Raw genomic sequence first — 23,645 nt, 5'->3', positions numbered from 1 at the left:
GGCCGATCTTCAGGCGGCGTGTGGTCAGGCAGGCGCCGGGGAGGTGCAATCGTACGAGGCTCGGGACTAGGCGCTGGCACTCCGCGGGAAATGTTTCCCAGAAGTTTACACGTTTGCCGAAACCTCGGGTCCCAGGTGCCGCGCACAGCCGCAAGGACACGAGAAGCCTAAGGCTTGCCGGAAAGTGCGTAAGACCAAAGCGTGACGCTAGTCGGAAATTCCGCGCCGTCAGCCCAGTGCTAGCCGGGAAATGTAGTCCCTTGGGTCGGCTCAGGGCGGTGGCCACACGTCCAGCGGATCTGGTGACCGATCCGGCGTGGACCTAGAATGGCTGGGACGGGTGGCTCGGGGGGCCCGATCGGGGCCGGGGCTCTGACAGGCGGCGCGCGGTCCAAAGTAGCCCCGAGCGTGGACTTCGACCACAGCTGCTCAGACAGTGTCGAGTACCTGACGCTCAACTTCGGGCCCTTTGAGACAGTGCATCGTTGGCGGCGCCTCCCACCCTGCGACGAGTTCGTGGGGGCTCGGTACGGCGTGATTGAGGGATCTTGGGGATGGGAGTTGTCTGAGAGGGTTTTATGGCGGATTCCAGGGGCAAAGCTGGTGCTTGGTCTTCTGGAGCGGGATCTAGTAATGGTGGGAGGAGTGGTGCTGCCCAGTACAAGCCCAAGGCAGTGGCGGGGGTTTTTGAAGGAGTCCTGAAGTGGGGTGGCCAGGGGCCAGGTGATAGAATTATATTGTGTTTGTGGGTCTTCAGCTGGGGTCCCAGGTGCTCTGCAATGGGATAAGGAATCCAGAAAGTCCCAGGGTGGTGTTGTGGTCCCCATATGCTAGGTTTCTGGGGGTACTGGTGGAATTTAGTGGTGTCTGTTAATCTTGGTATTGGAGAGGTGCTATCCATCTTCTGTGGCAGCCCTGGTGCTTGGTCTCATTCCTTGTGCCCCTCAAGGGTCCTGGCCTCACCACTGCCCACCTCTGCTTTCTTTCCAGGCGCAGCAAGCACACAGTGGTAGCCTATAAAGATGCCATCTATGTATTTGGTGGAGACAATGGGTGAGTAAGACTGGGGTGTTTAGATCTAGAGAGGGAGAAACATGGTGGTTTGGACTGGGCTTCTCCAACTCGACTACTATCTTTACAAATGTTAGCTAAGCACTCAGTCTCAGTTTCCCAGTCTTTGAGGTCCCCTGAACTTAAGGCCCTCAGCACAGCATCCAGTGGGTAGCACATGCTCAGGACACAGAAATTTTCCTCTTGTTCTGTTTGAGTGGACACATCCTTGAAAGAAACACATCTACCCTGGCTGCCACCATGCCAGGCACTTTTCCTTCCCTGCACTTCTCTCTGGGCCGCCTCATTCACATGCTCACATGGCACTTGAGAAGGTATGGAGAGCAGTTTCATTTATTCCCACATTTTTCACTTTTTGGAAGTTTTTTTTTCACATTGCTATAAGTTCTTGGCAAAAACAAAAAACTTTTTTGGCAATGACCTGATGTGTTGGTGAGCAAACCTTTATCCCCTGAACTGTTCCCGGTTAATCTGTGGCTGGTTTTCTTTGCTGGAAGATAGTAGCCAAGGTGAAACCTTGGTGTGTGCAGCTGCTTATTCTCCTGGCATGTTTTCCTTTGACCTATTCCCCAGGAGCTGGACCTCAGAGGGAAAAAGCTCTCTTAGTGTGGGCTAGGCCATGACAAATACTGGGCACTGGCACAGGTGCAACAGACATGGGATGAGGAGAAGACAGTCTGGTCCTGTCAGGGAAGCCTTTGTAGATGGTTGATGCCTTGAGAGATGAGTAACAGTGAGCAATGCATAAGAGGAAAAGTGTGACAAGCAAAGGGATCAACATGGGCAATGGCCTGGAGATGGGAGAATAGTACTGAGTTTGGGTCTGAACAGGGTTTCTCGCCTTCATTCTTTTGTTGATGTGCTCAGGAAAGGCCAGGAATGCCCATCAGGCACCTTAGAGGGTTGGGAGCCTGCTGGATATGAGGCTGAAGCTTGGTCTCTTGGACAGGCAGGGCTCAGTTCAAGTTAGAGCTTTGTGGCTTTGGGCTCAAGAAGGTGGCTTAACAGCACTCATTGCACTCTGGTCTCCTTCTCTGTATATGGGGCGGCCACATGTGCTGTTTTTGCAGGGTGCTCCTGAGGGTGAGTGAGCACCCTCACTCTGTGAGGGGCTCAGCACAGAAGTTTCCCTGTGTTGAGAGTGCAGTGTTTGCACACGACCCGTCCTATTTTGAGTCCCATTCCTGCCTCTCAACCACAGCCTGGCCTGAAGTCTGACAAGGGCTGGACTTGGATTGGTGCTGCAGCCATGGTCTTGCAGGACTCCATGGGGGAGCTGATGGGGTAGGCAAAATCCTATGAGGTCCTCTAGAATGGGCGAAGGGTCTCCTTGGGCCTGGCCCCCTGGCTTCTAGCCTATCTTCCCCACAGTCTCTTCCCTATGAATAGCCAGAGGGATCCATTTGAAAATGCAAGTCAGTTTGACCTGTGGTGGTACAGTGGATAAAGCATTCAACCTGGAATGCTGAGTGCCACAAACCAGCAGGGCTAGTAATTCCAAGTCCTGAGTGAGAATGATGCGGAATGAAGAAAATAGACTTAAAGAGAAATAGGATGGGATCGGGAGGCCTCTGCAAGCTGATGGTAAGAAAGAGCAAAACAGCCCCTGGTTTGCTTTATTATATAGCCATATGCAAATAAGGAAGTCTCCATACAAAGTCACACATCTCTAAGGCAACCCAAGAATTCTCCCAAGTGCAGAAACCTTCCACCCTGCATAACTGAAATCAACCAATATCCAACATCAGAACAAACAAGGGGTGAGAGGAAGGGCATGTTAATTGCTTCTAGCAACTTAACCAAGCAAGTGAGGTGGGGGGTTGGGATGAGTGCAAATACTCAGCTTAATAACTAATATAGAGCTGTGAGGGGGAGAACTTAGCCTTTTGCTAAGCCTTGAACTGCAAAGGGCTTTGCCACTTGCAGTCTCCCACATATCCTCCCTGTTAAAAAAATTTTTAGCCCTGGCCAGTTGGCTCAGTGGTAGAGCGTTGGCCTGCTGTGCAAGAGTCCTGAATTCGATTTCCAGCCAGGGCACACAGGAGAAGTGCCCATCTGCTTCTCCATCCCTCCCCCTCTCTTTCTTCTCTGTCTCTCTCTTCCCCTCCCACAGCCAAGGCTCCATCAGAGCAAACTTGGCCCGGGCGCTGGGGATGGCTCTATGGCCTCTGCCTCAGGCACTAGGTATGGCTCTGGTTGCAACAGAGCAACGCCCCAGATGGGCAGAGCATCGCCCCCTGGTGGGCATGCCGGGTGGATCCCGGTCGGGCGCATGCGGGAGTTTGTCTGACTGCCTCCCTGTTTCCAACTTCAGAAAATACAAAAAAATAAAATAAAATAAAATTTTAATTTGTGTGCTGAGATTTGCACTCATCTGATTTCCCAGTTTCCCAGATTCCAATTTAGAGGCAGACTGGAAAAATACAGAGTAAACACAAAATTAGTATAGCCGCCTGACCTGTGGTGGCGCAGTGGATAAAGCGTCAACCTGGAAACACTGAGGTTGCCGGTTCGAAACCCTGGGCTTGCCTGGTCAAGGCGCATATGGGAGTTGATGCTTCCTGCTCCTCCCCCCTTCTCTCTCTCTCTCTCTCTCCTCTCTATAATGAATAAATAAAATCTAAAAAAAAAAAAAAAATTAGTATAGCCAGTGCTAACAGATATCCAAACAAGTATCCTAATACATTAAAGGGATTAAAGTATTTTAGATTATCAAGCAAATTCTTAGTCAATACAGCAGGATCTATAATAGAGTCTTTGTTGTTCTGAATGTCAATACAATGTGTCTGTAAAGTCATGGTGCACTTTTGACCGGTCACAGGAAAGCAACAAAAGACCATAGAAATGTGAAATCTGCACCAAATAAAAGGAAAACTCTCCCAGTTTCATACCTATTCAGTGCAGTTCGATGCGGGCTCACACACAGATTTTTTAGGGCTCCTTAGGTAGCTATCCCGTATAGCCTCTACAGACTCGTCACTGACTGATGGCCTACCAGGACGGGGTTTCTCTACCAAACTGCTGGTTTCCTTCAACTGCTTATCCCACCGAGTAATGTTATTCCTATGTGGTGGTGTTTCATTATAAACGCGCCGATATTCACGTTGCACTTTGGTCACGGATTCGAATTTAGCGAGCCACAGAACACACTGAACTTTCCTCTGTACCGTCACATCTCAACTGGCATGGCCGTGGGCTACTCCGCTGTATACACGGTGTTATGTCATCATCTGCGCATGCACACATGCTGCCACATCATCCTACAGAAACTGGGAGGGTTTTCCTTTTATTTGGTGCAGATTTCACATTTCTATCGTCTTTTGTTGCTTTTTTGTGACTAGTCAAAAGTGCACTATGACTTTATGGACACACTGTATATTGATGCAAGTCCATGCTGACACCATCACCCTTCCACATTCCCTGTAGATGCAGCGCAACCCCAGTTCAGTCCCATTGAGAACTGTCACAAGGAGCAGGAGTCACACTCAGGAAAAGTCCACATGACACTGAAACTGTCGTCACATTCTCATACTCTGCAGCTAGCGTTCAAGTCCCAAAGACCACTGCCTCCAGTGCATTAAGCTTCTGCCTTAAGCTTAATGGGCATTCTGGATTTCTGGAACCAGGTTGCTTTCTAGAGGCTGATGTCAATCCATGATGAGGCTTCACGTTCCTTGTTCCTTGCTGGCATTCCAAGAGGACCTGTTGATGACAAAATTGGAACATACTCTTCCCCCCAAGTTAGTAATTTAATTGAATTTTGTCACTTAGGGCCACTTAATATATCCCGGTATAACATGAGAGACTTAGGCTGTTGCTTGGCTGGTATAAAATGCCTCTTAGCTGCAGCAAGTCCTGAGGAAGAAATGTTCAAAAAAAATTTTTAAAGTAAAATAAGTCTTATATAATTGCTTTTATGGGTTAATCTCTCCTCCTGACTCATGGTGTCTTACCAAAGATTCAGGAATCCACCAAGGAGCCTCAGCAGACCTAGGAAAAACACACATATCCTCAGACCCACAGGAGAACAGGGTCTGGCCCTTGCCTTATTCCTGTGAACGTGTCCTTCCATTGTACTTCAAGGAAGGCTTTCCTTGTTGGATTCCAGAGTATCTCGGCCACTGAATGGCCCTGTGCATCAGTATTCAAAAAAAAATTAAAAAGCATGATTAAGAAGATTTGTAGGAGTTTGAGGGCATGACTCCCCCCTCCCCCCCTTTTTAAAATTGACACTGTATACAAAGAGTTCAAATGGCCAGTAAAACTACTGTTTTAAAATTGTTGGCTTTAAGTAACAGAGGTATAATCTGAATTCACATCAGAGCTTTCTAAAATGGCAGTAGTACAAGCATGTGTCTAGTATCCAAAACCTGTCCTGGCTCTCCCTTGGCTAAAGAATAGAAAACTAGACAGCCTACTAAAGCTGCCACAATTTCCTTAAATGCTTTAATAAAAGTTGGCATACTTCATTTTTCTTGCTTACCTTAATAACACTGGGCTAACGAGAAAATGAAGAAAATACAGTCAACCGTAGCTAGCACTAGACCTGGAAGTTTTGGTAAACTGGATGACCATTCAGAAACATTTCAAAAGAAAAGTAGTTTTCCAAAATTAGGCCAGAAAGCCTATGTTAAGAGGAAAAAAATGCTAAGAATGAGTTGAACATTAAAGTTTATCTGTTCCTACTAGGCTATGAACAACATAATGAAAGCCGAAATGCTACATATCGTTAAGAATGCATTCTCGCAGAGCAAGTATATAGAATGGCCTTTCTAAATGTCTACTTGATGTTTAAAATTTTATAAGTGATTTATTATATCACCATATTAAGCCAATTGAATTAACTACATTCAGTAGTAACTACTTCGGAAATGTTTTGGAAAAGATGACAGAAACTATAGATTTGAAAAGCAACTAACTGCAAAACCCATCTCCAGACTTAGAATATATGTTATCTATCAGTTTCCAATTCCTCTTAAAAGAGAAGACTAGTCATCCATCTTATTCCAGTTTAGCATTAAGATATACACATTAAAAGATTGCATTGTTGCTAAGCATTGTCTGTTTTCTCATATGCACCATTTAGATTATACCTCACTTTTTTTCTTTCCTTTTAATAGTAAAATAATGACCAAATATGGGCCTTAGCTTAAGGTCCTCTACCTTATCTTAAATGAAATATAAAATAAGGTAGTTTTATTAATTTCTTGCTAGCATTGCCTTAAAATCTGTTTACCAAATAATAAATACTAAACTTTAAGTTTTTTGTTTTGCTTTTTTAATCCAGAAAGCATTCCTGGTCCATTCCTAATACTACATAAACATTTCATCATTTTAGTTTAGTGTATAACATTTTTCTTGAAATAGCATTATGGTTGTACTTCAGAAAAATTCAATCAACCATTTATAGAAATTATGCTCAATTGTTAACCTTTTGAAAAAGGCTAAAAGTTCTCTAGGAATACTTAGAATAACTTGATTAACAATTACCAGTGCTAAAAAAGTCATATTGATAAAACAGATGGTAAAATTTCCCAATGGCAAATGTTAAAGAATATGAACTGAAACACTGGTACATCTCATTTGCCTCTGACACCAAGATTTTCCAGGATGAAAACCAGGACATGTAGTTTCACAGAATTTGAAACTTACATGTTCAAGGGGCTTTGCCACTTGCAGTCTCCTACAGCTGAGGTTACCAGTTCAAAACCCTGGGCTTACCCGGTAAAGGCACATGCAAGAAGAAACTACAAGCTGATGTTTCCCACTCCTCCCCACCTTTCTCTTTCTCTCTCTCTCTCTCTCTCTAAAATCAATAAATAAAATCTTAAAAAAAGAAGAAGAGGAAGAAAAGAAAGAAAATGCAAATCAGAGCATGTTCCTCCTGGGCTCATAACTCTGGGATGTCTCCCCACATCTCTGATTAAAAGCCTCAGGGGCACAGAGGATAGAGTGTCAACCTGGGATGCTGAGAACCCAGGTTCAAAAGCCCGAAGTCACCAGCTTAAGCTTGGGATCATCAACCTGATCCCAAGGTCACTGTCTTGAGCAAGAGGTCACTGGCTTGGCTGGATACCCTTTAGGCAAGGCACATATGAGAAGTGATCAATGAACAAGCTAAAGTGCCACAACTACAAGTTGATGATTCTCATCTCTCTTCCTTCCTGTCTCTGTCTCTGTCTGTTTCTCTCTCGCTTAAAAGCACCTCAGCCCTCCTGGCAGTCAGTGTGGCCTACTGCTCCTCTGCCTTCGTCCTGCACTGCACTGAAGCCACACAGCTGCCTTGCTGTGTTCTGACTGTATTAAGTATCCTGCTAAGGCCCTAGCACTGGCTGTTACCTCCTGCTCACCCTCCTCCTCCCCTTTGAATCACCCATGAGTGAGGCCTTCCTGACAACCTCAACAAACTGAATCAATTAGTGACCCTCCCCTCCTCTTCTGCACCTCTTTCTGGCTCCATTGGTCCCAGAGAACACATGTTTATTATCTGTCTCCTCTAGGGCAGGGCCTGTATCCTGGCACCCAAACAATTCAACAAATGTTTGTCACATGAATGAAATAAAGACATTTACTGGATGCCCTGGCCAGGTAGCTCAGGATGGTTAGAACATTGTCCCGATACACCAATTGCAGGTTTGATCCCCCGTCAGGGCACATACAAGAATCAATCAGTGAATGCATAAATAAGTCGAACAACAAATCAATGTTTCTCTTTCTCTCTACCCCCTTCCTTCCTCCCTCCCTCCCCCCGCCTCTCTCTCTCAAAAAAGAAAAAGAAAAAAAAAAGACATTTACTAGAACCTTAATGAGAAATCCCCAAACCAGAAATGGCCTGATGTCCATCCAGTACAGGGCAGTGGGTGGGAACACATACTCAGAAGTGTCCTGTAATAGAAACTGTGTAACAACAAGGAGAAATATTTTTGCTACCATGTAATACTAAGAAATAGGGTACTAACTTGTCTCAATCAAGTTGTAACTTTCTCAACTTCCTAGGTACAAAGGAAGATAAACCTGCAGCCCTGAAGGGGGAGGGAGAAGTGGAGTAAGGGGCAGATGGGAGAGGGGAGGAATTACTGTCACACCTCTGCTTCCCAGCTCCTGGCTTCCTATCTCCCAGGCTGTTTCCTCTTCTGTAAAGGGAGTTAGGAAGCTGAGCCATTTCGTACAGACTGAGCTAGAGAGGCACCCAGCACAGGCCTGGCCTGGCCTGCTGTGCAGTGGGGTCTGGACTCCTATTAGGTTGACACCTTTTCTCCCTCTTAGTGACAAGGGCTGGATGGTAACATGCTTGTTGTGTTAGGTGGTGCTATGGCCAGTAGATTTGTTTTCTGTTTCGTTATATCTTATTTATTTATTTACTTATTGATATTGAATTTATTGGGGTGACATTGGTTAATAAAATTATATAGGTTTTAGATGTATAATTCTATAACGTATCATCTGTATATTATGTTCTGTATCCATCACCGTTTTTTTATGTGTTTTGTTTTTTAAGATTTGATTTATTGGTTTTAGAGGAGAGAGAGAGGAAGGGTGTAGGAGTGGGAAGCATCAACTCAAAGTAGTTGCTTCTTGTATGTCCCTTGACCGGGCAAGATCGGGGTTTCTTTTTTTTTTTTTTTTTTTAATTTTTTATTTATTCATTTTAGAGAGGAGAGGGAGAGACAGAGAGAGAGAGAGAGAGAGAGAGGAGAGACAGAGAGAGACGAGGGGAGGAGCAGGAAGCATCAACTCCCACATGTGCCTTGACCAGGGAAGCCTGGGGTTTCAAACCAGCGACCTCAGTGTTTCAGGTCAACGCTTTTACCCATTGCGCCACCACAGGTCAGGCAAGATCGGGGTTTCTAACAAGCGACCTCAGCATTCCATGCCGACACTTTATCCACTCTGCTGCCACAGGTCAGGCCACTTGCTTTATTGCATCTTTAATGTAATTGTTATACTGACTTTGTGAGAAAGAGGTGGCAGGAAGATCAGAGAGAAGGGAAGAGGCCTTCCATGAGATGTGGGCAAGCATCTGCATTGTGGTGGCATAGCCTCAGAGTAGGGGGCCCTGAGATATGGCAGTGGGGTGCGGTGTGAGCCCTCAAGTCATCTGTGAGTTGGCCAGAGTCATGCTTTGGTCCTGATTCCCAGTAGGCAGCTAGGAGCTTCCTTTGAAGCTCTGGTGACCTCTCTGGTCCCACATCTGGTCCTGGGCATCAGCTGGTTGTCTGGCCCTGGCTAAATCCTCCAAAATAACCTCCCTACCTCCTGGGCTACAGTGTCCATCTTCTGGGTTTTGGCTGGGCAGCAGCCTGCAGAGCAGACCGGGACTGAGCCCACTTCTCCCTGGCTGTTTCAGGAAGACGATGCTCAATGACCTCCTGCGGTTTGATGTGAAGGACTGCTCCTGGTGCAGGTAGGTGGCTCCTGCAGTCCTGCTCCCTGATCTTCCTCCTAGATCTTAGTAGCACTGTTTGGGGCCCTGATTGCCAGCAGAGTCACATTCCTGGAAAGGTAGAGAGAAACGGCAAAGAAGAAAGAACAACCCACTCCCCCTACCGCCATGTCAGCCCAGCACCTCTCTCAGTGTTCCCTCTATCTCTTAGGTTTCTTTTCTGGTCCATGACTGAGATTTATTATTCTCAATCCTGCTAATTAGGGGATCTGTTTGATTGGTTGTGGGTCCTCAAATTCTGTCCCAGGAGGGCCCTTCAGTCACCAAGCCTATCTCTCAGGTCCGGGGCTGGAGTGAGCACAGAGGGCCTTAAGTTGATGGGTCCTTACAGGATGGACTCTGCTGCTGCAGGGGCTCCTCTCCCCTTCCTAACCCATTGGTCCCATCCTCTGCCAAGAGACCCCAAACAGGCAGTGGGCATCATGTGAACCCTGGCCTCTGTCCTGCAGATGACCTCCCCAGCTGTGTAGCCTTGCACAAGACACTTGCCCTCTCTCTGAGCACTATATATTTGTGCCTGCAGTCCAGCCTATGACTGGGAGCATCTCACAACTTAGGGGAAGAAATAGATCCTGAGATTAGAAGGTACTAAGCTTCCACTTGAACTCTGCCATCTGTTTGTGCAGAAGCACAGATTCACTGAGCCCCTTGAATACCACGCTCTTTCCAGGAACTCTGTGCAAAGCCCTCGCAGTCCCAGCAGCCCTGTGGGTGGGGTCAGACTGCCTCCTTTGACAGAGGAGAATGTCAGGCTCAGGACCCACAGCTGCTGAACCTGGCACACCATGCTGGCATCACTGTGCCACCTACCCTTTGCCCAGGAGACCTGGGTAGCACTGGGATTGTCACAGATATTTCTATGTTGTTTCTCTCACACTTCATTTGGAAATATGACTAATAGTTACAAATACATTTTTTTTTACAGAGACAGAGAGTGAGTCAGAGAGAGGGATAGACAAGGACAGACAGACAGGAACGGAGAGAGATGAGAAGCATCAATCATTAGTTTTTCATTGCGCGTTGCAACACCTTAGTTGTTCATTGATTGCTTTCTCATACGTGTCTTGACCGCGGGCCTTCAGCAGACCGAGTAACCCCTTGCTGGAGCCAGCGACCTTGGGTTCAAGCTGGTGAGCTTTTGCTCAAACCAGATGAGCCCGCGCTCAAGCTGGCGACCTCGGGGTCTCAAACCAGGGTCCTCTGCATCCCAGTCCGACGCTCTATCCACTGCACCACTGCCTGGTCAGGCTACAAATACATTTTAAAAATTACTCTGAAGACTTTATAATTCACTGTTAAAAAATGCTTAAGTATAAAACTGTAAAGGAGCAGCTGCAAGAAAGCAGTATAAATGGGTTTTTAATTTGACAAGTAAAATTTGTGGACCACCCATGCTGCAGAATACAGTGCAGCTGTGAGAATGGGGTAATGGTGATTCCAGAAAAGCTTTAAGCTTCTCACAGTCTACTGTTTAGTTGAGAAAGCATATTACAAAACATCTACATGATTCCATTTTAAAAAATCAGTCAAAGGCACAATATGCATAGGAAGGTGTGGGGAAACCTCCAGGTATGGACAGTGGTTTCTATCAAAGTAATTATGGATACATTTTAGTACTAATATTTTTGACTCTTTTTTTTTTTTTTTTTTTTTTTTTGTATTTTTCTGATGCTGGAAACGGGGAGAGACAGTCAGACAAACTCCCGCATGCGCCTGACCGGGATCCACCCGGCACGCCCACCAGGGGCGGAAGCTCTGCCCACCAGGGGGCGATGCTGTGCCCCTCCGGGGCCTCGCTCTGTCACGACCAGAGCCACTCTAGCACCTGGGGCAGAGGCCAAGGAGCCATCCCCAGCGCCCGGGCCATCTTTGCTCCAATGGAGCCTCGGCTGTGGGAGGGGAAGAGAGAGACAGAGAGGAAGGAGAGGGGGAGGGGTGGAGAAGCAGATGGGCGCTTCTCCTGTGTGCCCTGGCCGGGAATCGAACCCGGGACTCCTGCACGCCAGGCCGACACTCTACCACTGAGCCAACCAGCTGAGCCAACCAGCCAGGGCCTTTTTTTTTTTTTTTACAGGGACAGAGAGAGAGTCAGAGAGAGGGATAGATAGGGACAGACAGTCAGGAATGGAGAGAGATGAGAAGCATCAATCATCAGTTTTTCGTTGTGACACCTTAGTTATTCATTGATTGCTTTCTCATATGTGCCTTGACCAGGGGCCTTCAGCAGACCGAGTAACTCCTTGCTGGAGCCAGTGACCTTGGGTCCAAGCTGGTGAGCTTTTTGCTCAAGCCAGATGAGCCCGCGCTCAAGCTGGCGACCTTGGGGTCTCGAACCTGGGTCCTTCCGCATCCTAGTCCGATGCTCTATCCACTGCGCCACCGCCTGGTCTGGCAGATTTTTGGTTCTTTGTTGGTGACTTTCTAAGGATTTTCTATAATGAAACAAGTATTACCTTCAAAATACTGCTGACACTGATTGCCTCTTGTTCCCCCACCAGGGCCTTCACCACAGGAACCCCACCAGCCCCCCGCTACCACCACTCAGCCGTGGTCTATGGGAGCAGCATGTTTGTCTTTGGTGAGCTGCCTCTCACCTCCCAGGCCAGGATCCCCTGCCCTCCAGCAAGCCTCAGGCCCACATGCTATGCTTGGCTGGCCTTTCTGTCTACCCCTCTGCCTGATCTCCTGGGGTTGGAACAGTCTGCCTCTGACTGGGCCAGAAGGTGTCTTTCCCTCCCTGCCAGGAATGGGGAACAGAGTCCTGCTGGTCTCTCTGTGCCCAGAGCCCAGCACAGAGGCAGGCACTTAGGAGGAGCTCTCCAGGTGTGCGGAGGGAGTTCTAGAATGCATTTTCAATGGGGCCAGAATCTGCCCTCACCTCCTGGGGTTTGAGGACTCTGAAATGTTGCATTTGGGTGTCTCCGTTTTTCTCTCTTTACCCAGGGGGTTACACTGGGGACATTTATTCCAATTCTAACTTGAAGAATAAAAATGACCTCTTTGAATACAAGTTTGCAACTGGCCAGTGGACGGAGTGGAAAATTGAAGGACGGTGAGAGGCTGCTGAAACCTCTGGGGGTTGTCTGTGGGCTTTAGCATAATGATGGAGAGCCTGAGGCTTAGAGAGGCCTGGGAGCTGGGAGCTGGTGCGAATTGCCAGCTGCACCTGTTTGCAGCCTCTTCCCAGCTCTTAGGTTGCCTCATTTCAGAAACTAGAAGGGAGTGAATGTCCTGTGATGGGTGCTTTAGTGGTCCTGGCTTGTGAACACTCCCCTTAATATTTTGGTAGTGGCTGGGAGAGGACTCTGTACCCTGTGGATGTCTGAATGCCTCATCAGTTACCTGGTGTCACATGAGCTCAGTCAGCCCCTAGTGCTGTGTATTATATATCCTGAATGGCATCCCTGGAGTCCCAGTGTCACCAGATATGGATACGGCAGTCCTGGGGCCTGGTGGGACTTGTAGGGTTGTGGCCATTGGACCAGTCTTGTAGGGCTCTGAGGCTCGGGTCTACACTGGGTGGCACCTCATTCCTTCCCTACTTCATACTTCAGGTTGCCAGTTGCTAGGTCAGCCCATGGTGCTACGGTATACAGTGACAAGTTATGGATCTTTGCTGGCTATGATGGCAATGCCAGGTAGGTGGTGGCCTGGCCCGTGCACTCTGCTTCTGAGCTGCCTGGTGTACTGGGGCACAGAGTGGGCCTTCTTGGTCTTGGAGGACTCACTCTGGGGGTTTCTTGGGAGGGTGGGTGTGTGGGCAGAGGTGAGAGGAAAAGGAAGATAGGCAGGGTGAAGGTGATGCCCACTGAATGGAGCCCCTGCCCAACCCCCACAGTGGTTAGAACTGGCACCCCTGAGGCCCCTCCTAGGGGGTCTGAGGGGGCGTCAAGCCTGTCCCATGGTCATGCAGGTCTCCATAACAAATAGCTAGGGGTCATTAGAGCTGGGGGGTGGGAGAGGTGGCCCCTTGAATTGCTGGGCTGAGAATACTCAGGCCCACAGCAAGGAATGACCCTAAGGGGTGAGTGAGCAGGTTGGTGGCAGCAGCACCAGACTCGGTCCCTCCTCTACAGTGGACAGTAGAGTTCTGCCCTCTGTAATAGGCATTTTTCTCCTTTAGCAAATTGGCTTTGTTGTATCTTTCTGATTACAAAAGCAGCATGTGCTCATTCCCCCAAACTTCAGCATTATTGAAACTCTAAACAGTGTAATTTCTGTGAGTGTAGCCTCTCTGAAGTACTCTCTTAGCCTCAGGGAGTAGCCAGTGGCTGACCCTGTCCCCTGCTCTAGATGTCAGGAATGAGGCCTTCCTCTGAATGATGCCTCTCTTCCTGCTTGGGCTGGGAAGAGGCCTGGCGCAACAGGGCCTTAGCTCAGCCCCCACGCTTCTCCAACTGATGCTCCACCTTTGTGGCTGCCCCAGAGTGCCCTGGTCAGAGTCCCAAATGATGAATTGTTCTTCCCTGGAGCCACCCCTCCTAACCAGTTTCAGGCCCACCCTGACAGCCAGCCCCAGTAGTGGGCATTCTAACCCCTTTGTCCCCATGCAGGTTGAATGACATGTGGACCATTGGCCTGCAGGACCGAGAGCTCACATGCTGGGAGGAGGTAAGGAGCTGGGGGGCTGGTCTGGGGTAAGGGGACACAAGGAGGTAAGAGGCATGCGGCAGCTGGGGTAAGGGGACACAAGGAGGTAAGAGGCATGTGGCAGCTGGGGTAGGGGGACACAAGGAGGTAAGAGGCATGCGGCGGCTGGGGTAGGGGAACACAAGGAGGTAAGAGGCATGCGGCAGCTGGGGTAAGGGGACACAAGGAGGTAAGAGGCATGCGGCAGCTGGGGTAGGGGGACACAAGGAGGTAAGAGGCATGCGGCGGCTGGGGTAGGGGAACACAAGGAGGTAAGAGGCATGTGGCGGCTGGGGTAGGGGGAGGATGGGAGGTGAGAGACAGGGAGGGTGGGGGCTAGAGTGGGAGGTGAGCCAGGGCGGTGAGGAGTGGGGACTAGAGTCGGCTGGGGTTGGGTGGAGGCTGCTTTACTCCCCTTGCCACAGCCTAGCCTTGTCCTCCTCCTCGCTCTTCCTACTGACTTGCCTGGCCCTCATGACAAATTCCAGTGGCAGGAAAAAAAAAAATTCCAGTGGCAGTTACCTAGTGACTAAAGCCTCTGTGCTTTGGATGGCAGCCTGTCACAGGTAACTGGTGCGGTTCAGGTATAACCCTCCCTTATCTGAACATAGGGAGGATGGCATGCCACCCATTGTCCTGCTGACTGCTGTTTTTGGACCAATCTGTCTCATTGCTCCATTGTCTTCCCTGGGGAGTTTCTTTCCCCATTAGTAATGATTTTAGCCCACATATAGGGCTTTAAGTTCTGCAAAAAGTGATATATGAACGCTTATTCACAGAACAAATTCCAGGAATAAAAGCAGTCCTGGCCTGACCTGTGGTGGCGCAGTGGATAAGGCGTCGACCTGGAATGCTGAGGTTGCCGGTTCGAAACCCTGGGCTTACCTGGTCAAGGCACATAATAGGAGTTGATCCTTCCTGCTCCCCCCTTTCTCTCTCCTCTCTAAAATGAATAAATAATTTAAAAAAATTTTTAAAAAGAAAAAGCAGCCTAGTTCAGCAATACAGGCACAGATGTGTGCACCGGTTCCTGTGAGGGCCCCATGCTGAGCTGCTTCTCTGCCCTCACAGGTGGTCCAGAGCGGTGAGATTCCGCCATCCTGCTGCAACTTCCCAGTGGCCGTGTGCCGGGACAAGATGTTTGTGTTCTCAGGGCAGAGTGGAGCCAAGATAACCAACAACCTCTTCCAATTTGAATTTAAGGACAAGACGTGAGTGCCCTGGTTGGGGGTGGACTGCCTGCATCTGGAACCATCTTTGTGAGCTCCTATGTAAAGTAGGACCAGCTGCCTCCCTCCTGGGACAGGGATGTGCAGTGTCTTTGTACAGACTAGGCCACAAGTCCCCTGCAGGCCTCTTGGGTGTGGCTGTAGCACAGCAAGATAGGGCCTTCCTCTGAGTGAAGGCCACCCCAGCCCCGTGAATGGCATGGTCGGTCAGTCACCAGTAACAAATGTGGCTGGCATAGAGATCTCATGATGGCAGAAGACTGGAGAGGTACGTGTCCTATGCTATCCTTGACTGCTAGCCAGCCCTTGACCCCTCTGATGGGGACTAAGGCGAGGGTTGGTCATTGGCTCTGGGAATTAGTGGAGGTGAGGAAATAGAGTTTCGGCTGTAGGTCAGGAAGGTTCAGGAGGAGACTTGCAGCTGCCCTGGATGCCAGGTGTCAGCTAGCAAGGAGGAAGGCTGGGCAACCTGGGCAGGGGAAACCCTGCTGATGCCTGTCCAACTCTCCTGTTCTGGGGTAGCCAGGCCTGGGAGGATAGCCACACTGCACACAGGCCTGCTGCTCCACCCTGGCTTTGGCCTTCAGGACAGTGGATGTTATAGAGGGCTCAGAGCAGCCAGGGGTAGACCTGGAGAAGTGAGGGTTGTGGGTCGAGGCCTGGTATAACCAGATGTTGGAGGGTTTGGGATAGACAGGCAGGCTCTGGCCAGGTAGACAGGTGGCTGGTCTGCAAGGAGGTTCTCTGGGAGGTTCCAGTATTGGGGGAAGGCACAAGGCCCGAGGGCTGCACAGGGGCCCGGGGGTACCTGTGGAGCAGGCTGAGGAAGGTGCATCTATAGGGCTGAGGACTGCAGGAAGTTGGGCCCATGTCAGAGCTGCAGCTTGGGGCAAAGGAGGCAAGGTAGGAAGAAAACCATGGAAGACACAGCCACCAGCAACAGCCAGATGGGTATTGGGTGACTCTTGGCCCCATCGGGTGGAACCAGTGTGGTGCCACCTTCCTCACTGGACAGTCCCCAGGGGTTGCAAGGCACTTTGCAGACTGGGTCTGTGGTGGTGGGGCCTCGGAGCCCAGGAGAAAAGGAGCCTCTGCCTGGCACTGGTTCCTTGTCATGTGCCCCCAGGTGGACACGCATCCCCACTGAGCACCTGCTTCGGGGCTCCCCGCCACCCCCTCAGCGGCGCTATGGCCACACCATGGTGGCCTTTGACCGCCACCTTTACGTATTTGGGGGCGCAGCTGACAACACTCTGCCCAACGAGTTACACTGCTATGACGTAGACTTCCAGACCTGGGAGGTTGTCCAGCCCAGTTCAGACTGTGAGGTGAGCACTGCAGGTATTGCTGAGGTGACCCAGAGCCTGTACCCTGGGGTGTGTTCTTGACCCACTTGCTCCCACCTCCTCCCCTGCTCCTCAACAGCCTCAGGGCACTCCCAGGGCTCCAGCCAGCCAGCAGAAACAAGGCCAGGATGTCCTCAGCTCTGAACACCCACCCTGACTGAACCCTGAGCCTCTCTGCCTGTTCATCTTACAGCCTGTGGGCTTATAAGAGTCCACTTCCCATCATGTTTGCATTGTGCTGAGAATATTCCCCTGGCTGCCCAACTCAGCCCTCATCCTGTGGCTCCTCCCTCCTCATCCTCATCTGTCTTCACAGCACTCTAGGTGGGGGTGGCAAGTCATGTCTGGTGCCTGCCTGACTCTTGCTGACTTGTTATGCACTCACATGTTTCCTACCAGGTCGGTGGGACCGAGGTGCCAGAGCGAGCGGCTGCTTCTGAAGAGGTACCTGCACTGCCCTCCGAGGATCGAGGCAGTTTCAAGAAGTCCCGAGATGTGTTTGGCCTGGACTTTGGCACTACCAATGCCAAGCAGGCTTCCCCACCAGCCTCAGAGGTGAGGGCTAACACCCTTGTTACTGCTCCCTCACCCTCTGAAGCCTGGCCTGTGATCAGCTCGCTTCAAAGCTGGGGAGACTGAGTCTCAGCAAGATACTTGTTGGGGCCCTGGCCGGTTGGCTCAGCGGTAGAGCATCGGCCTAGCGTGCGGAGGACCCGGGTTCGATTCCCGGCCAGGGCACACAGGAGAAGCGCCCATTTGCTTCTCCACCCCTCCACCGCGCCTTCCTCTCTGTCTCTCTCTTCCCCTCCCGCAGCCAAGGCTCCATTGGAGCAAAGATGGCCCGGGCGCTGGGGATGGCTCTGTGGCCTCTGCCTCAGGCGCTAGAGTGGCTCTGGTCGCAACATGGCGACGCCCAGGATGGGCAGAGCATCGCCCCCTGGTGGGCAGAGCCTCGCCCCATGGTGGGCGTGCCGGGTGGATCCCGGTCGGGCGCATGCGGGAGTCTGTCTGACTGTCTCTCCCTGTCTCCAGCTTCAGAAAAATGCAAAAAAAAAAAAAATACTTGTCGGGGTCACACGGTACATGAGTTGAGGGCTAGGAGCTCATGCCCTACTGGCTGGGCCATGTGGTACAGCAGGTGAGACTGAGCACCTGCTGTGTCCACTATTTGGTCACAGGGGCCCCATCTTGCCTGCTTACCTCCTGTCCTGTGCCTACAGCTGTGTCCCTGGGCCTGCTCCAGCCCCTCCTTCAAGGCCAGTGGTGCCACATCCTTGCCCACAATATGGCCCACTCCAGCCATCAGCCAGACCCCTGCTGAAAGGCCAACTTTGCCTCTTCCCTCCCTGCTTACTTGTCTCTCTCTACCCAGCTGCCCAGCGGAAGGCTCTTCCATGCAGCTGCTGTGATCTCAGATGCCATGTACATCTTCGGGGGCACCGTGGACAACAACATCCGCAGTGGGGAGATGTACAGGTTCCAGGTGGGGCTCATGGACCCGAGGATCAGGCGACCACCTCAAGAGCTGACTCTATAGTAGGACCAGCCAGGGTGAATGGGCCATGATAGAAACTGAGACCCAGTGGGTAGGGGTAGAACTTGTCCAAGGGTGTTCAGAGCCAGGGCTGCACCTGGTGGGGTGGCCACCTTCATGAGGAGTCTGGCAGCTGGAGTGGAGAAGGGAACTCTGGGCTGAGGTGGTCAGGAACCTCAGTGCAGGGTGTGGCTTGTGGGGCAGGGTGGGGGCTCACAGCAGTCAGTGGAGGACTGGGAACCACCTGGGTCAGTGGAGGGAGCCAGGCTGGGCTGAGCTTGGTATTGGCGCCTCAATGGCATCCGTGGCCTGGAGGGCGCAAAGCCAGGGATGACAGTGTCTTCACTTGATAACACCCAGGTCTCCTCCTACAGTTCTCCTGTTATCCCAAGTGCACACTCCATGAAGACTATGGGCGCCTATGGGAGAGCCGCCAGTTCTGTGATGTGGAGTTTGTGCTGGGTGAGGTGGGTGCCCTTCCTGTGCCCAGCCTTGCCCACTTTGCAGAGGAGTGGGGGCTTTGCACCCAGAGGCACAATGTCTGCCCAGTGGTGCCTGGAGTCCCCAGGCCCCTGTCCTAGCTGGCTGGGCCTCTGCCCCTTGGGAAGAGGGTCTTATGTCCTTCCACCAAGGTGTTATTTTTGCTGCAGAAGGAGGAATGTGTGCAGGGCCACATGGCCATTGTCACAGCACGAAGTCGCTGGCTCCGCAGAAAGATAGTGCAGGCGAGGGAGCGACTAACCCAGGTGAGGTGCTGCCCTGGCTGACCCTGCCTGGGCAGCAGCATCCATGTAGTGCCCTTGAGCTCCCCATCCTCTTCCCACAGAAGCTGGAAGAGGAGGCAGCTCTGGCTCCCAAGGAGGCCTCTGGTACTGCCATGGGTGGGGCCCGGCTGCCCCTGCTGCGTGTGACCATCCGAGAGGCCGAGGCCCGGCCCTTCGAGGTGCTCATGCAGTTCCTTTACACCGACAAGATCAAATACCCGAGGAAAGGTCTGCCTGGGCTGGGGTGGAGTAGGAACAGGGTGGGGTGCAAGGAGCCCTACTTGCAAGTGGGCAGCCTGAGACTCGGACTGAGATTACCTGTGCGTGGTTCAGTTGCTGCCTAGTGGCCCCAACCCACACTTGTCTATGGAAAGAGCCCTGGGCCCTGTCCTCCCCTCCCCTCTGCCCAAGATCCCTAAGGCTCAGGGAGCTCTTGGGTACAGGCCACGTGGAGGACGTGCTGCTCATCATGGATGTGTACAAGCTGGCGCTGAGCTTCCAGCTGTGCCGCTTGGAGCAGCTGTGTCGGCAGTACATCGAGGCTTCTGTGGACCTTCAGAATGTGCTGGTTGTGTGCGAGAGTGCTGCCAGGCTGCAGCTGGGCCAGCTAAAGGTGCCTCAGCCCACCCTGCCCACTGCTACAAGCCCCTTGCCCAGTCTGGTGCCCTGTTGGGGTTGAGGCCTGACCATGACTGCCTGTCTGGCGTGTCTGTCCCAGGAACACTGCTTGAACTTCGTGGTGAAGGAGTCCCACTTCAACCAGGTGATCATGATGAAGGAGTTCGAGCACCTGTCATCCCCGCTGATTGTGGAGATAGTTCGGCGGAAGCAGCAGCCACCGCCCCGCACCCCGTCAGACCAGCCTGTGGACATTGGTAGGGAGCCTGATCCCTTCCGTGCCAGTGGCTGGCCAGGTGGCATTCATCTTGAGATTTGGGAGCCATGAAATCACCTGCCAGGCCCTTAAGCAGGGGAGGAGGGGTGGGTGCAGGGAGGACCCCAGAGTGATCCCTGGGTACCGGGGCAGGGGTGAAGTAGGAGGCAGTTCAGGTTCAGTTGAAGGAAGAACGCCCAGCCCATGGGGTTTTCCACAGTGGCTGTGTGCCTGAGGGTGGAGAACCTTCTGAACGCATTTCTGGAGGTGACATGGGGCACTTCTCTGGCAAAGGTGCCTTCCCTGAATGACATCAGGTCTGGAAGTTTCTGAAGTGAGCAATGTGCTCAGCGTCACAGTGATGAGTCACCAAGCCTCTCTTCCAGGTGTATGTCTGGGGCCCAGTGAGGGTGTGCACAGCTCGCAGACCTCAGATGCTCCCAGTCTCTCTGTGTCCTCCTAGCCTGGGAAGAGAGGACAAAAGCTCCTTCATCCCCAACTCTCCCTGGGGCCTGTGCTGCCCCTGGTCACTGGCTCCCGGTGACGCATAGCAGCAGGCACACAGGACATGCTGGGCCCAGAGGAGGGCTCAGTGGGCTGAGTTTAGGCAATCAGATTTTGGGTGTGGGCAGGCCTGAGGGCCGTGTTTGGAACTGATGACGGTGCAATGGTGCCTCAAGGCCCAGAATGAAGCCTCTGGTCTGGAGGAGGTTCATTCATGGTAGAAAATTGGGCAGATATGCAGGAGGGGGTGCCCTAGAGCCCTGAGGCACAAGTTAGGATCAGGGTCTACTAAGGGGCAAGAGGTGCCCGCTGAGGGTCCCATGCTCCTCCAGGCACGTCTCTGATCCAGGACATGAAGGCATACCTGGAGGGGGCAGGTGCAGAGTTCTGTGACATCACGCTGCTGCTGGATGGGCACCCTCGACCAGCCCACAAGGCCATTCTGGCTGCCCGCTCCAGGTGGGTGTGGGTGTACTGCAGGCTAGGCTGGGCCCAGGCACTGGCTGCATCCGCTGAGAGCCCGGCCTCTGCCATCCTTTGTCTACAGCTACTTTGAGGCCATGTTTCGGTCCTTCATGCCCGAGGATGGGCAGGTGAACATTTCCATTGGGGAGATGGTGCCCAGCAGGCAGGCCTTTGAGTCCATGCTACGCTACATCTACTACGGTGAGGTCAACATGCCTCCTGAGGACTCACTGCATCCTTATGCCCAAGGGCTCTCCCAGGTCATCAATGGGGCTCCCAGCAACCACCTTGGGCAGCCCAGCTAGCTGGTCTTTGCCTGGTGATTCTGAGGATTTCTTGGTGCCTGCTCTCCTAGGGTTCTCTGAAGCCATTGGTCAGCTGGCACCAAGGGGTTTGTAGTCAGGAGGTACAGATGGGTTCTTGACTGTCATGATTGCTCAGAGTAAGGGGTTGGTCATTGCTTTATGACAGGCAAGCACATGGATGTAACGTGATTCCTGGTCATTTCACTTTAGTGGGAAGCTGAACATGGGGTGCAAGGATGGCCTTTAGGACTCTGGGAGACTGTGGACAGTTCTGTTCTGGAAAGCTGCATATGGGTATTTTCCTGAGAAGAGGATTTTATGGTTATTTGGCTCTCCATGGGACCTAAGTAGTTTGGAGTCCATGTAGAGATCAAGTCAGTGATCTGCCTGGATTTGCGTTCTGCCTGGATTGTCAGACACTGCTGATGAGGTGGGTCGCCTGGTTCTGAGCAGGTGCAGTCTCAGGTTTTCTCTGCCCTTGGCCCAAGATGCATTCTCCCTGAGGAGGAGGGTGGTGAGCAAGAGGATGGTTCTTTTGGTGGCAGCTCCTTAACCAGCTCCCCCAGCTACCTGTTTGCGGCCCCCTACTACTACGGCTTTTACAACAACCGGCTGCAGGCGTACTGCAAGCAGAACCTGGAGATGAATGTGACAGTGCAGAACGTGCTGCAGGTAGTACACCTGTGCCTACTGGCCTCCTGAACCTGGGTGGGTGGGTGAGAGGTGGGGCAGCACCTCACGGAACCTGCTGTTCCAGATCCTGGAAGCGGCTGACAAGACGCAGGCGCTGGACATGAAGCGGCACTGCCTGCACATCATTGTGCACCAGTTCACTAAGGTCAGGGCCCTCCTGGCTTGTACTCACTGCTCACCCCTCATCTTCAAGACCCAGTCTCTCATGGCAGCAGCCGTGGCCAGGTGGGGGGCGGGTGCCTGGAATCGGGCTATCTTCTGCAATAGTGGGCCCTGGGGATGACCAAGCAGAGCCACCCACCCACTGGTCACTCCTCACCGCATCTTTGGAGCCTACCCAGCCCTCACATGAATCCAGTTCCATCCTGTTCTGGCCTTTTGGTCACCTCCCACAGGTCTCCAAGTTGCCCACACTGCGCTCCCTGAGCCAGCAGCTGCTGCTCGACATCATAGACTCCCTGGCCTCCCACATCTCTGACAAGCAGTGTGCAGAGCTGGGCGCTGATATATGAGGGCCCAGGTGGTGCCAGCCCATACATGAAGAATGACTATGCTTGCCCTGCAAAAACTGCTGGCAACCCTCAGGCCTCCAACAGTGGTCAGACATGCCAGCTGAGGGACAGTGACCACAGCCTCAGAAAGAGCTGAGTTTCACTGCTAATGACAGGTTCCACCAAAACTGGTGGTGAAGCAGGCCCCAAGCTAGTATTCCTCTGGTTCAGTGATGACACAGCAGGAGGCAGGGGTTCTGGCCAGGGCCCAGTGGTGGGGAGAACCTACCAAAGAGCTAGCTGGCTTTGGGGCCCCCACCCAGTAGGGACCCAGCATGACTGTGGATCAGGCCAGTCATGTCTAAAAGGTTTCTCCTGTGTGTGTGTGGGGGGTGTCACACAGCACCCCCTTACCAAAGTGTAAGGGGATCCTCCTGTCACCTGGAGCTTGTGCATGGGCAACAGTGATGGGTGGATGGAGCCTGATTCAAGATGAATTTTGGTGCCCTTCAAGATGAATTTTAGGGTGTGAAGGGCTCTGAGTTCAGCTCCCAGCCCAGGGCAATCTGGGTCTGGATTCCAGAGGGGCTTCAGGATCCCATGTACTTGTTTATACATCAGGCCCCTGGGCTATGCCAAGAAGTCAGCAAAGATGCCTTCCAGGTCCTTATCTGTCCTTCACTAAGTATTCTGTGTCACAGACATGCCTCCATTAAAGCCATAGCAGTGCTATGTACTATACATATACCTTACCCGTGTGGTCCTCACTGGTGGGCTCTGGGCTCAGCCTTTGGCCTTCCCAAAGCCATGGGCTGGCCATTTGGCTCAACTGCTTAGGATTGGTCTATGCATGTCAATAACTTCCTGCCCCCACTTGAGGTAGCCTAGAGCCAGTAGTTGGCAAACTCATTAGTCAGCAGAGCCAAATATCAAAAGTACAATTGAAATTTCTTTTGAGAGCCAAAAATTTTAAACGAACTATATAGGTAGGTACATTCCTTATCAAGGTAGAGCCCACATATGGTATTTTGTGGAAGAGCTACACTCAAGGGGCCAAAGAGCTGCATGTGGCTCATGAGCCGCAGTATGCCGACCAGGGGCCTAGACACATGGGGGAAGGGACTGTGGCAGGAATCCAGGCTGGCTTCTCCCCTGAGGGTAATCCTGGGATGACACTCCTCCCCCCAATATACTGCACTATAGGCTCCTGCATGGGCTGGAAACATCCTTCCCTGTCCTAACAGAAGTCCCTGTGTGATTCTACCCCAACGTGAAAGGCCATGTTCTGTCTCCTTTC

The 23,645-nt window shown here is 51.6% G+C and overlaps 1 protein-coding gene across 2 annotated transcripts; it reads left to right on the top strand.

Moving 5' to 3' along the window:
- The first annotated feature begins 209 nt into the window (after nt 1-209).
- Nucleotides 210-23,095, top strand: LZTR1 (leucine zipper like post translational regulator 1). 2 transcript variants are annotated; one of them, XM_066365426.1, is made up of 21 exons: nt 210-527; nt 991-1,053; nt 9,419-9,475; nt 12,013-12,092; nt 12,458-12,566; nt 13,069-13,152; nt 14,068-14,125; nt 15,215-15,354; nt 16,499-16,700; nt 17,118-17,273; nt 18,091-18,201; nt 18,627-18,719; nt 18,903-18,998; nt 19,079-19,244; nt 19,460-19,629; nt 19,735-19,891; nt 20,727-20,853; nt 20,942-21,091; nt 21,731-21,836; nt 21,922-22,002; nt 22,253-23,095. In XM_066365426.1, exons 1-21 carry the CDS (start codon nt 328-330, stop codon nt 22,367-22,369), a joined length of 2,523 nt encoding a protein of 840 aa, XP_066221523.1. In that variant the 5' UTR covers nt 210-327; the 3' UTR covers nt 22,370-23,095. The 2 variants fall into 2 exon arrangements, with proteins under 2 accessions (XP_066221523.1, XP_066221522.1); XM_066365425.1 differs by having other exon boundaries at nt 21,922-23,095.
- Nucleotides 23,096-23,645: the final 550 nt, after the last annotated feature.

Source organism: Saccopteryx leptura, chromosome 2 (assembly GCF_036850995.1).
Source record: "Saccopteryx leptura isolate mSacLep1 chromosome 2, mSacLep1_pri_phased_curated, whole genome shotgun sequence".
In the NCBI taxonomy this organism is placed as follows: Eukaryota; Metazoa; Chordata; class Mammalia; order Chiroptera; family Emballonuridae; genus Saccopteryx; species Saccopteryx leptura.
Note: the sequence above shows the minus strand (reverse complement) of the source record. Positions and strands in the feature narration are given on the sequence as shown.

Bases quoted from the DNA above. Each gene is read 5' to 3' on its own strand.
- LZTR1 (XM_066365425.1), top strand. From the start codon at position 328: ATGGCTGGGACGGGTGGCTCGGGGGGCCCGATCGGGGCCGGGGCTCTG. The intron at 1,054-9,418 runs GTGAGTAAGACT...TGGCTGTTTCAG, and splicing joins GTATTTGGTGGAGACAATGG to GAAGACGATGCTCAATGACC. The intron at 18,999-19,078 runs GTGAGGTGCTGC...CTCTTCCCACAG, and splicing joins CGAGGGAGCGACTAACCCAG to AAGCTGGAAGAGGAGGCAGC.